This window comes from Vidua chalybeata, chromosome 28 (assembly GCF_026979565.1).
Source record: "Vidua chalybeata isolate OUT-0048 chromosome 28, bVidCha1 merged haplotype, whole genome shotgun sequence".
Lineage (NCBI taxonomy): Eukaryota > Metazoa > Chordata > Aves > Passeriformes > Viduidae > Vidua > Vidua chalybeata.
Window position 1 is genome coordinate 1,976,009 of NC_071557.1, and position 13,237 is coordinate 1,989,245.

The following is a 13,237-nucleotide window of genomic DNA, read 5'->3' on the forward strand; positions in this document are numbered from 1 at the left end:
CTCACTTTGAATTTACAGCACTAAAACATGGTGGTTTACCCCCAAATCAGTTGAATTAACATTTTCCTGAGGTGAGGAGATGCTGAAGACCCTCCCAGACAAGAAAGCAGCAGAATTTTGCTGCACTTGGGCTTTGGTTTGGAGGAGTAAACATTTACAGCAAAGGGAAACTCAAACACTGTTGTCACAACAAACGGGCAAATCAAACTTTTCTAATGAAACCCTGAGGGCTGCAGGACACAGAGGTGGGGTGGGGGTGACCTGTGTGACAAATCCCCACAGCGGGGACAGAGATTCCACAGATTTTCATGGCAAAAAGCTGGACAAGGGGGAGATTTACCTGGGGACAGGGCACAAACTTCTCCCCCTTCCCTCCCTGCACCCCCAGCTCAGTTTGGCCTCACACAGAGCCTGGTTTGACTGAAATCCCCTGAGCAGGACCCGGCAGAGCCTTTTCCCACTCCTAAAAAATCTGGAATTAACCAGAATCATGGAATGGTTTCTGCTGGAAGGGACCTTAACCCCATCTCATCCCACCCCTGGGACACCTTCCACCACTCCAGGCTGCTCCAAACCCCATCCAGGCGAGCCTTGGACGCTCCCAGCCATGGCCGAACCCACTTTTAACCCAGCACAACCAAAGCCTTTGAGCCACCGGGCTTTGAAGGGAGATTTTTCTGCCTCACAAGGACCCAGAAGGGAAATGAAGGCCAGAAATAGCAGCCAGACCTGTCTGGCCACCGTCTGGCCAAAGCCCTGGGCTGGCCTCAGGTACCAGAGCTATTTGGAAGCTGGAGAAATTCGATATATTTAGAGCCTGGCCTATTTGAAGGCGGTGTGGGCGCACGCAGAGGAAGGAGGTGGACAGCAAATATTTTGTTCAGGATGTTTTGGGGCGTGCATTAAATAAAATCCCTCTGGTGCGTTGATTTAAGGAATATATTAAGGTAGGAATCAGCCACTGTGGCCTTGAAATGGCTGGAAAAGCCAGGAAAGCAGCTGCAGGTGGGTCTGGAATGAGCTGGGATCACACGGAGTGACTGCAGGCACTGTTGGAAAAGCAGGGATGGCGTTCCCAGCTTGGGGAACACACAGGGAATTTGGATTTCAGAGCTCCTGACCCCCAGCAAAGGCTCTGCAGCTCCATCACCCTCCAAGAAATCCTCTAAAATCAGCAGTGGAAGTGGAAAACAGCAAAAAAAAGGAATTTTAACAAGGGAGGGATGGAATTGGTGTTGCCAGAAGGATTAACCCCTTCCTGCCTGTCTCCCTCCTCCTTATCACCACTCTCCCACCATTCACCCTCCCCCAAAACACTTCAGGGTTTGGGTTGAAAAGGCCTTTAACGATCATTTTTCTGTTCAAATATTGAACTTCTCCTAAGGACAGAGTGGGGTGGTCTGGGTGAGAAGGTGCTGATTGGCCAGAGGTTGGGCTTAATGAGCTTGGAGGTCTTTTGCACAGATTTAATGTAATTAATTCTGTGTTCCTGACCTTGTTGTGTGTTGGCACTAAATCTTCCCAGCTTTCAGAGGTCAAGCACTGCCCCTTCCCAGCAGGAAAAGGATGGAAAAGCTCAGGGATGGGAAGAGCTGTGACATAACCCTCCAAACATGAGCTGTGATGGGAAGGGATCTGTCTGAGCACATCCATATGGAATGGCCGGGTGATTTACAGCCATGGAAAATTTCATCCTATCCCTCTTATCCGCAGCTTTTCCAAACTGGGAAGCGGAGCTGTGCCGGTGTCCAATGAAAACGAGCTCGGCTCGAAGGTTATCGAGCTGCTTCTGAAGGAGTGGGGGCTCCCTGTGGGGCAGAGCTGAGCCAGCCAGGCCAGATTTGGGCAAAACGTCCCCATGCAAGGCCCTGCCACCGTGGGGTCACCGGTGGATTTCCACCCCCCTGGTTTTCCATGTTCCCAGCACTTCCCAGCCCCACGGAATTTGCACCAAAGGGGCTTTAAGATTTTCTGAATTATGAGGAAAGACTGGGGGAATTGGGATTGTTCAGAAGTTTTGGGGTGACCTCATTGTGGCCTGCCAGTGCCTGAAGGAGCTACAGAAACATGGAGAGGGATTTGGGACACAGGGAATGGCTTCCCACTGGAAAAGGGGAGATTTAGGTGCTGTATTGGGAAGGAATTCCTGGCTCTGAGGGAGAGGAGGGGCTGGGATGGAATTCCCAGAGGAGCTGTGGCTGCCCCTGCATCCCTGGAAGTGCCCAAGGCCACCCTCAAGGTGAAGAAACTTTTCCCAAAATCCAACTAAACCCCAGCTCCAGCTGTTCCCTTGGATCACAAAATCAGCCCTCACTCCTGTTAATCCCTAGCCTGTGCACACAGTCAGATCCATTTGGGAATCACAGCCAGGGTGGGAATGCAGAATCCAACACCCAAGCTCGGTTTAGCACCTCCAGCCAGGCCTATTTTAGTAAAGCCTGGTTTGAACAGCGGCTGCAGGACAAACTGACAGATCTCTTCCCCTGCGAATCCCAGTGGGATTGCGCTGGCTTTGCTCTGCCAGTGCAAAAGCTGATGGAGAGTCCTGACCACAGCAGAGCTCAGAGGAAATTCCAGCCCCCTCACCCCTCATTCCAAAGAGGAAACATCACTGGGACAAGAACCCAGGAGCTCACAAACGATGATGTTTCCCCTGGTGAATGTGAGGAATGACCTGCAGAATTCCCAGGCGTGTTGGGAAGGGCAAAACGTCCAAACTTGCTTTCACAGGAGGCTTTGGAGTCCCCCTGGTTCAGGTTTGTGACCCCCTGGGTCACCCTGCTCCTCGTTTTTGGCTCCAGCTGTGTCCCACTGGCTGCTGAGGAGATAAAGCAAAGATAAGAGTGGGAAAACTCAGAGGGGGAAGGAGCTGGAACATTCGACAGCCAGTTGTGACTGCAAGGAGCTGCCACGATGGCATCCTAAACATCCCAACTCCTCACCTCCAGCCTAAATCCTGCTGCAAGGAAAGCAGCAGGGAAGGAGCCCTTCAGCTCCAGGGATTTTATTTTGTAGGGAGAGAGGAAAAATCAGCTGGGTTTTGCAGAATGGAAGCAGTGGTGCTGTGGGAAGGTTCATGAAATTCAGGGAGATAAAGAATCCTGCAATAGTTTGGGTGGGAGAAGAACTTAAAATCATTCAGAGAGAAACAGAATCCTGGAATGATTTGGGTGGGAGAAGAACTTAAAATCATTCAGGGAGAAACAGAATCCTGGAATGGTTTGGGTGGGAGAAGAACTTAAAATCATTCAGAGAGAAACAGAATCCTGGAATAGTTTGGGTGGGAGAAGAACTTAAAATCATTCAGGGAAATAAAGAATCCTGGAATGATCTGGGTGGGAAAGGAGCTTAAAATCATTCAGGGAGAAACAGAATCCTGGAATGGTTTGGGCAGAAAAGAAGCTCAAAATCATCCGGTGCCACCTATGCCATGGGCAGGGACAATTCCCAGGTTACTCCAGCCTCGTTTTAGACACTTCCAAGGATCCAGGGGCAGCCACAGCTTCTCTGGAATTCCATTCCAGCCCCTCCCCAACCTCACAGGGAAGGTTTTCCCCCCTAATTTCTAGTTTTAACTCGTTCCCTGTTCAGTTTGAGGCAGGCAGGGGATGAGCAGGGAGCCCAGGAAATGCAGCACTTCCACCCCACTCAGAGCAGCTCCTCAAAAATAAATCCACTTCTCCCTTTTCCATCCACTTCTCCTGCTGATGGACCCAGGCTTCTGCTCCAGGAATCACCTCAGGCTCATGATTCATCTGAGGTTTCAGCACCCCCACAGCAGCAGCCGAGCTCATTCCCAATTATCCAAGGAGTTCCACTCCTCCAGCCCCGGTGCTGAGCTCATGGAAAAGCAGAGCCCTCCAAAGCTTCCGTGATTAATTCCTGGAGCAGCTCGGGGTGAGGTGACCTCTGTCTAGACTAAAGCAGATTTTCTTCCCGGTGTTTTGAGGACTCTCTGTGGCTTCAGAGGAGCCAAAGCCACCCCTGGTGTTCCATGATCTCGCCTCATTCCCTGGGACACAACAGAGCCATTGATGGAGGAGCTGGGGATGATCCCTCCCGAGGCAGGGGAAGCGAGGTCAGGGCGAGGAAAGGAACTGAATCCCTCAGATCCTGGACCTGCAGCCTTTCCCTGGAATGCTGAGCGCTGCCTGCTCATCCCATTTCAGCTCATGGAAAAACCCAAGGATTCATCCCTGGGGACCCCACTGAGCTGTGCAGCACGTCCTGGGTTTTCCCTGCCCGCTCAAAAGGAGCTCTGGAAAATGCTTACTGGGGGGTCCTTCCATACATTTTGGCCAAGGGCAGCCAGGGAATTGAGACAGGAAAAATCCAAGGAAAGGGAGGTGCCTGAGGCACCACAAACTCCCCAAGATGAGGAGCTAAAGGAAAAAAAAAATCCCCTTTTTCCCCTCTGAAGAGCTCATCCCAGCTCAGCATTCCCGCATTTCTTTATCCTGCAGAAATCCCACCGGGATTTCCCCAAATCTCCTCCTCAGCCTCCCAGTCTGTCCCAGTGAGAGCCCAGAACCTTCCCCACGATTCCCTCACTTCCAGCCCTAATCCCACATTCCCACAAATATTCCCGTATTTTTATCATGGCTTCTCCATCATTGCTCATCCAAACTACATAAAAATATCTTTATATCTTCCCCAGAAATCCAGCCGTGGCTGTAGGAATTATTCCACCCCAAATCCAACCCTCCCCGCTGCTCCCGTTAGCCCAGAGAGCTCCAAACTGGTCCCAGCATTAAAAGAGGAGAGAAAATTCAGGATTTTTGTCCATTAGAACCCAAAAAGTCAGGAAGTTCTGTGAGCACAACACGGATTTTGTCCCTCTAAATTCATTATTTGAAATATTAACAGAACGGGTTTCAATTTGGAAAAATCGATTGAGGAACTGGAACAATTTATAGTAAAAATAAAAAAAAAAATCTGATTGCTTCAAATTCTTATTATTTATCTGATAATGTGAAAAAATACGTGGCATAAACATGGGATTGATCATTTATGTCAGTCCCAGCCATCCCAGTCCACAGGATGCTCCAGATCAGCATTTTTACCCCATTTACCTCAATTTGATTGATCAGTGGCACATTTTGTCTCTAAATTCATCCTTTGAAATATTAAAAGTACAGGTTTCAATTTTGAAAAATTCATTGAGGAACCGGAATAATTGATAGTAAAAAGTTTCAAATTCTTATTATATGTCTGACTTTCTGAATTTGGAACCTGAATTTTGTCTCTCCAGCCAGGAGCAGCCAAGAGTTTGTTTTAACCCCAGAGATGGGATCAATATGGGCTAAATATGGGATAAATTGATCATGTAAATAAATAGGTGGAATAAATATGGGAAAAATTGATAATGGGAAAAAATATGGGATAAAGTGATAACATGAATAAATAGGTGGGAAAAATATGGGAAAAATTGATAATGGGAAAAAATATGGGAGAAATTGATAATGTGGGATAAATATGGGATAAATTGATAAGGTGAATAAATATGGGATAAATTGTTAATGGAAATAAATGTGGGATAAATTTATCACGTAAATAAATAGGTGGAAGAAATATAGGATAAACTGATAATGTGGGATAAATATGGGATAAATTGATAATATGGGAATAAATACGGGATAAATTGATAAGGTGAAAAATATATGGGATAAATATGGGATAAACTGATAACGTGGGATAAACATGAGATAAATTGATAATGTGGGATAAACATGGGATAAATTGATAACATGAATAAATAGGTGGGAAAAATATGGGATAAATTGATAATGTGAAGAAATAGGTGGGAAAATATGGGATAAATTGATAATGTGAATAAATATGTGGGATAAATATGGGATAAACTGATAATGTGGGATAAACATTAGATAAATTGATGATGTGAATAAATATGGGATAAGTTGATAAGGTGAATAAATATTAGATAAACATGGGATAAATCAATAATATGAATAAACATGCAGGATAAACGTGCGATAAATTAACAATTTCCATCACTTCCAACCATCCCTTATCTGCAGGACCCTCCGGAGCATCATTTTTACCCCAATTACCTCAATTTGATTAATCAGGGAGTTGTCAAACTTGAAGCCGGGGATCCTCTTCTCGCTGCACACCACGCCCACGTCCTCGGTGTGTTTGCAGTCGCTCACGCCCCAGCCATTGGAGCCACAGGCGGCCAGGCTGCTCTCCTTGCCCGTGCAGTGCACGTTGTCCAGCCAGATTTTCCCTGGAAAAGGAGGAAAACACAGCTGAGATTCCAAGAGGAGGAATCTGGGCTGAAATCCCTGAATCTGGGTTCCAGGAAATCTTCCTGGGTCTCACTCTCGGTGTGAAAATCAAGGTGAATAAAGCAGCATCTCAAGGATTGATGGACTGGGAAAAGCTCTGGCTCACAGCTTTTCCCATCCTTTATCCATTTGGGAATAAAAATCCACCTCCAGCCTGTGCTGCTGCAGGGATCAGATGGATGGATCCATCACAGGGATCAGTGAAGGAAATCCTCAGTGGGGAAAATCAAGGTGTGAAAATCAAGGTGAATAAAGCAGCACCTAAAGCAGTGCACGTTTTCCAGCCAGATTTTCCCTGGAAAAGGAGGAAAACACAGCTGAGATTCCAAGAGGAGGAATCTGGGCTGGATTCCCTGAATCTGGATTCCAGGAAATCTTCCTGGGTCTCACTCTCAATGTGAAAATCAAGGTGAGTAAAGCAGAATCTCAAGGGTTGATGGACTGGGAAAAGCTCTGGCTCACGGATTTTCCTGTCCTTTATCCATTTGGGAATAAAAATCCACCTCCAGCCTGTGCTTCTGCAGGGATCAGTGATGAAAATTCTCTGTGGGGAAAATCAAGGTGTGAAAATGAAGGTGAATAAAGCAGCACCTCATGCAGTGCACGTTGTCCAGCCAGATTTTCCCTGGAAAAGGAGGAAAACACAGCTGAGATTCCAAGAGGAGGAATCTGGGCTGGATTCCCTGAATCTGGGTTCCAGGAAATCTTCCTGGGTCTCACTCTCGGTGTGAAAATCAAGGTGAATAAAGCAGCATCTCAAGGATTGATGGACTGGGATAAGCTCTGGCTCACAGCTTTTCCCATCCTTTATCCATTTGGGAATAAAAATCCACCTCCAGCCTGTGCTGCTGCAGGGATCAGATGGATGGATCCATCACAGGGATCAGTGAAGGAAATCCTCAGTGGGGAAAATCAAGGTGTGAAAATGAAGGTGAATAAAGCAGCACCTCATGCAGCGCACATTGTCCAGCCAGATTTTCCCTGGGAAAGGAGGAAAACACAGCTGAGATTCCAAGAGGAGGAATCTGGGAAGTCCCTGAACCTGAATTCCAGAGAATCGTCCTGGGTCTCACTCTCGGTGTGAAAATCAAGGTGAATAAAGCAGCATCTCAAGGATTGATGGACTGGGAAAAGCTCTGGCTCACAGCTTTTCCCATCCTTTATCCATTTGGGAATAAAAATCCACCTCCAGCCTGTGCTGCTGCAGGGATCAGTGATGAAAATCCTCCGTGGGGAAAATCAAGGTGTGAAAATCAAGGTGTGAAAATCAAGGTGAATAAAGCAGCACCTCAAGGACTGATGAGTTTGATGCCATGATGATTTTTTGCCTTTTCTTTAATCTACTTTTTATGGTTTCTCAGTGCTCTTAGCATGCACACTTGTAATTCCTTAGGTCTGATAACCTCACATAATTCTGACATTCTGTTAAACCAAAACCCCAAACATCCTAAAATCCTTGTGGTTAGAGGCTGAAAAACCCTACACTACCTTAAAAAACCAAATTTCCCTATAAAATACATCCTATAAACTAAGATTAGCCCATCCAAGGGAATAAAAAATAAATTAAAAATAGAATTAAAAAAAAATAACAAGCTAATCATTCCAGCCTCTCATTAGGACATCTTTGTTAAATATCCTAATTTGCAAAGTCTGTAAAATTTTATCTGTGATCTATCGTGTTTGTACATTTCAGCCTGCTCCACCTTGGCAAAATGTTGCATCCTCATTAAATACCAAAACAAAAACCCATTATCCCTTAAATTAATTAGCTTTAAATTTTAACTTTTAAATTATTAATTTAATTAAATTTTAAGACCAAAGGAAAGCTGTCAAGTTGGGAAAAGCTCTGACCCAATGGCTTTTCCCATCCTTTATCCATATGGGAATATTAACTTAATATTAATTAATTTAATCAATATTAAATCAATAAATTAATAAATTAATTAAATTAATATATTAAAGTAATTATATAAATAATAAATGTGATTAATTAAAATAAATAATATTAAAGAAATTAATAATAGAATTATTATTTGTTTATAAGATAATATTATATTGAATAATATTATATTGGTAATATCATATTGAATAACATTATATCAAATAATGTATTGAATTAATACATTTACATTTATTTTAAATATTAAAAAAATACATTCATATAAAAATCAAGCCCCTCAGAACCAGAGTGGGAAGACCCCAGACCCTGGATTTGGGATTTCCCTGGGAATTCTCCCTCCCGTTGAACCCCGTGGCCAGCCCGGTTTGTTTTCATGGCCTCTTCCTCTCTTGGAAATCTCCTGCTCTGCCTCCGGAGCCAAAATCCACAAGTTTGGGAGCACATTCCCGCTTTGCAATTTCCCTCAGGCCCTGCTCGCTCTTTTATGGGACATTTATAGGTGTGAGCACTCAAAAATTGCTAAAATCCACCCCAAACCAGCACCTTCAGCCCTCCTGAGTGGAATTTTATCCCTGGCAGGAAAAATCCTCTGTAGGACAAGATTCCATCCCAAATCCCAACAAATCCCTTGGGGTGTCCGTTATTACACGGATTTGTTGTTACTCCTGGATTATTTCAGAGTTTTCGCTCTCAAATTCGGTGATTTCAGAATTCCCGGCAGTCACATACAAATATTCTCCTTTCCAAGGGTTTGCCCTGCAGATATTTGGGATTCAGGTGGGATTTTCCACATTTCCACCAGGTGCAAGTTCAGAGGGTGAGAAAGGATGTGGAAAACACATCCCCAGGACAAGGGGAGAGGATTTAAGGTGAAAGAGGGAAACTTTAAATGGGATTTTGGGAAGAAATTTCTCCCTGGGAGGGTGGGAAAGGGCTGGGATGGAATTCCCAGAGAAGCTGTGGTTGCCCCTGGATCCCTGGAAGAGCCCAAAGCCAGGTTGGAGCACCTGGGATAGTGGGAAGTGTCCGTGGAGGTGGGGAATTGGATGATTTTAAGCTCCTTTCCATCCCAAACCATTCCATGAGTCCATCAGGTAAAATTTGGGATGAGGCTGAACAGCTTTTCCCCACCAGGAGCAGCCTGGAGGCACCAAAATTATTATTCCCATATAATCCAATACTTGTTATTCCCATATAATCCAATACTTGTTATTCCCATATAACCCAATAGTTGTTTTCCCATATAACCCAATAGTTGTTATTCCCATATAATCCAATAGTTGTTATTTCCATATAATTCAATAATTGTTATTCCCATACGATCCAGTGATTGTTATTTCCATATAATCCAATAATTATTATTCCCATATAATCCAATAGTTGTTATTCCCATAATCCAATAGTTGTTATGCCCATATAATCCAATAATTGTTATTCCCATTTAATTCAATAATTGCTATTCCCATATGATCCAGTGATTGTTATTTCCATATAATCCAATAATTATTATTCCCATATTCCAATAGTTGTTATTCCCATATAACCCAGTAATTGTTATTCCCATATAACCCAATAGTTGTTACTCCCATATAACCCAATAGTTGTTACTCCCATATAATCCAATAATTGCTATTTCCATATAATCCAATAGTTGTTATTCCCATATAACCCAATAATTGTTATTCCCATATAATCCAATAATTGCTATTTCCATATAATCCAATAGTTGTTATTCCCATATAACCCAATAGTTGTTACTCCCATATAATCCAGTAATTGTTATTCCCATATAATCCAATAGCTGTTTTTCCCATATAACCATTCCCATAGGATATGGAATGTTCAGCCCCCTTTGGAGCCGCAGAGCAGACCATGGCACAGAACTTTTCCCTGAAGTCCAACCTAAATCCCCCCGGCACAGCTCCAGCTCTGCCTGGATCCCGTCCCTGTCACAGAACCATCAGAGCTGCCCCTGGGCAGGAGCAGATCCCAAAAATTCCCCCCTCAGTCTCCTCTTTTCCAAGTGCCCTCAGCTGCTCCAGACCCTTCTCCATCCCCTTTGGATGCTTTCCAAGAATTTCACACCTTTTTTTACCTCTCAGATCCCAAATCCACTCAGCACAGCACGAAACACCCCAAACACATCAATTAAACAGAAATCAGGGATTATTGGGAGCTGGAGAGGCTCCCCCAATTCCCTGGTCCTTCAATCCCAATCCAAGGTCCTTCAGCTGCTCCAGACCCTTCCCCATCCCTGTGTCCATCCTTTGGATGCTTTCCAAGAATTTCACGCCTTTTTTACCTCACAGAGCAGAGCACGAGAAAGGAACACTCAAAACCATCAATGAGACTGATCATTGATGATCAATACCAAAAATCAGGGATTATGGGGAGATGAAAAGATCTTCTCCCTTTTCCAAGATCCCCTCACTTTCTCCTTTGCTGTGCTTGGAGCTGGGCAGCCAGGACACGGCCTCCACATAGCCCAGCTCCCAGCAGGAGAGAGAAACGCCCCAACACCACCAATTAAACTGAAATCAGGGATTATTGGGAGATGGAAAGAGCCTCTCTCTACTCCAAGATCTCCTCACCTTCTCCTTTCCCATACTTGGAGCTGGGCAGCCAGGACACGGCCTCCACGTAGCCCAGCTCCCAACACCTTCAGTCAGACTGAAATCAGGGATTCTTGGGAGCTGGAGAGACTCCCCAATTCCCTGGGATCCCAATCCAAGTTCCTTCAGCTGCTCCAGACCCTTCCCCATCCCCGTGTCCATCCTTTGGATGCTTTCCAAGAATTTCACACCTTTTTTACCTCACAGAGCAGAGCACGAGAAAGGAACATTCAAAACCACCAATTAAACTGAAATCAGGGATTCTTGGGAGATGGAAAGAGCCTCTCCTAGCTCCAAGATCTCCTCACCTTCTCCTTTCCCGTACTTGGAGCTGGGCAGCCAGGACACGGCCTCCACATAGCCCAGCTCCCAACACCTTCAGTCAGACTGAAATCAGGGATTCTTGGGAGCTGGAGACATTCCCCACACTGCTCCAAGATCTCCTCACCTTCTCCTTTCCCGTACTTGGAGCTGGGCAGCCAGGACACGGCCTCCACGTAGCCCAGCTCCCAACACCTTCAGTCAGACTGAAATCAGGGATTCTTGGGAGATGGAAAGAGCCTCTCTCTACTCCAAGATCTCCTCACCTTCTCCTTTCCCGTACTTGGAGCTGGGCAGCCAGGACACGGCCTCCACGTAGCCCAGCTCCCAACACCTTCAGTCAGACTGAAATCAGGGATTCTTGGGAGATGGAAAGAGCCTCTCTCTACTCCAAGATCTCCTCACCTTCTCCTTTCCCGTACTTGGAGCTGGGCAGCCAGGACACGGCCTCCACGTAGCCCAGCTCCCAACACCTTCAGTCAGACTGAAATCAGGGATTCTTGGGAGATGGAAAGAGCCTCTCTCTACTCCAAGATCTCCTCACCTTCTCCTTTCCCGTACTTGGAGCTGGGCAGCCAGGACACGGCCTCCACGTAGCCCAGCTCCCAACATCTTCAGTGAGACAGAAATTAGGGATTCTTGGGAGCTGGAGACATTCCCCACACTGCTCCAAGATCTCCTCACCTTCTCCTTTCCCGTACTTGGAGCTGGGCAGCCAGGACACGGCCTCCACGTAGCCCAGCTCCCGGCACACCACGTGGGCGGCGTGGATGGAGAAGTCGTCGTCGCACACGGTGCCCCACTCCCCGCTGTAGAACACCTCCACCCTGCCCTCGTTGTGCTTCCTCTTCTGCCCCGCCAGCCTCAGCTGGATTTTGGGGACGTCGGGGGCTCTCTGGGGGGGCTGGAACACCTCGGGGGGTGGCTCGGGGTAGCCGGGCAGGTACGGCCAGTGCTCGTACTGGGCACAGCTCAGCTCGGCCAGCAGCAGCAGCAGCACGCAGTGGTTGGAGGGAAAAACTTGGGATCTTCCCATGCTCAGTGCTCTCAGAGCCAGGTCCAGGCAGTGCAGGCAGGGCTGTCCTGGAGGAAAATCAGATTTTAATTGAAGTTTGTAATGATACCAAATTGATATTATCTATAATACTATGTTATTTACATTATTATATTATTTCTATCATTATATTATTTCTTTTAGTAATTATTCTTTATTTTGCGATTCTTATTTATTAATTTATTTCGATTTCTTTATCGTGATCTTTATTATTTATATTATTAGTTATTATTTATATTATTCTATTGGAAATTGGGATTGCCTCCAACGCCACGGGTAAAAAACCAAAGTCGGGTCAATTATTTCTTGTGGGGTGGATAAACAAACTGAAACCTCTCCCATTTATAAGTTTAGATCAACTTGCCACATAATTTCACCCCAAAAATACGTTTTCCCCAGGTAAAATTCTCTAGGTTGGGAGTTGCAGCAAATGCTTTTCCTGTTTTCCTCCACAAATCCAGCAGGAAAACTTCACCCAGATCCTGCCAGGACAGAACTGAACCCTTTTCTCTCCCCACCAAGAATCCAAACCCATCACGAGCTGTAGAAAACCAGGAGGGTGAGGAAACCTCACGGCCAGCAGTGAGAGATTTATCCCAAAGTCTGGATTCCCAGTGGGATAAAAGATTTATTTCTGTTCCTGCACGTCTGGTTCCGTCTGTAGAAACTCAAAACATCACCAGACACTTGGCAGAAGCCTTGGGTAACCTTGGAACAGTGGAAAACGTCTCCAGGTTTTGGTTGTAAGTCTGGATGGGGATTTACTGGCATCCACGTGCTCCACGAGCACAATTTAAGGTAGGAACAGACAACTTCTGATGATTCATGAGAGGAATTCCATCCAGGAACGGAATCCTGTGAAATCCTGTTCTTTTCCTGCTTCCCACCCACACCCAGGCACACGGAGTGGTCAGGCAGGACACGTGGGGTGAGGATGAGGATTCCATCATTTCCGAGTGAAGCAATGCCAGAGCTCAGTGGGAAAAACCTCCCCAGACCTTCGGAGCTCCGTTATTTCCTGGCAGCCACCGGAGGGGAGGGA

General features: G+C 45.7%; 1 protein-coding gene across 2 annotated transcripts in view; it reads right to left on the reverse strand.

Annotated features, from left to right (window-relative positions):
* The window catches only part of LOXL2 (lysyl oxidase like 2), a 64,581-nt gene that overhangs the window by 41,168 nt on the left and 10,176 nt on the right, over positions 1-13,237 (reverse strand). Inside the window, exons 2-3 of one of the 2 annotated variants that reach the window (XM_053966552.1) lie at positions 11,826-12,224; positions 6,072-6,247 (exon numbers count right to left, since the gene is read on the reverse strand). In XM_053966552.1, coding sequence (XP_053822527.1) covers positions 6,072-6,247; positions 11,826-12,177 — 528 coding nt within the window. In that variant the 5' untranslated portion in view covers positions 12,178-12,224. Of the gene's footprint in view, positions 1-6,071; positions 6,248-11,825; positions 12,225-13,237 lie in introns of those variants that run through there. The other variant, XM_053966551.1, reaches the window with a different exon arrangement.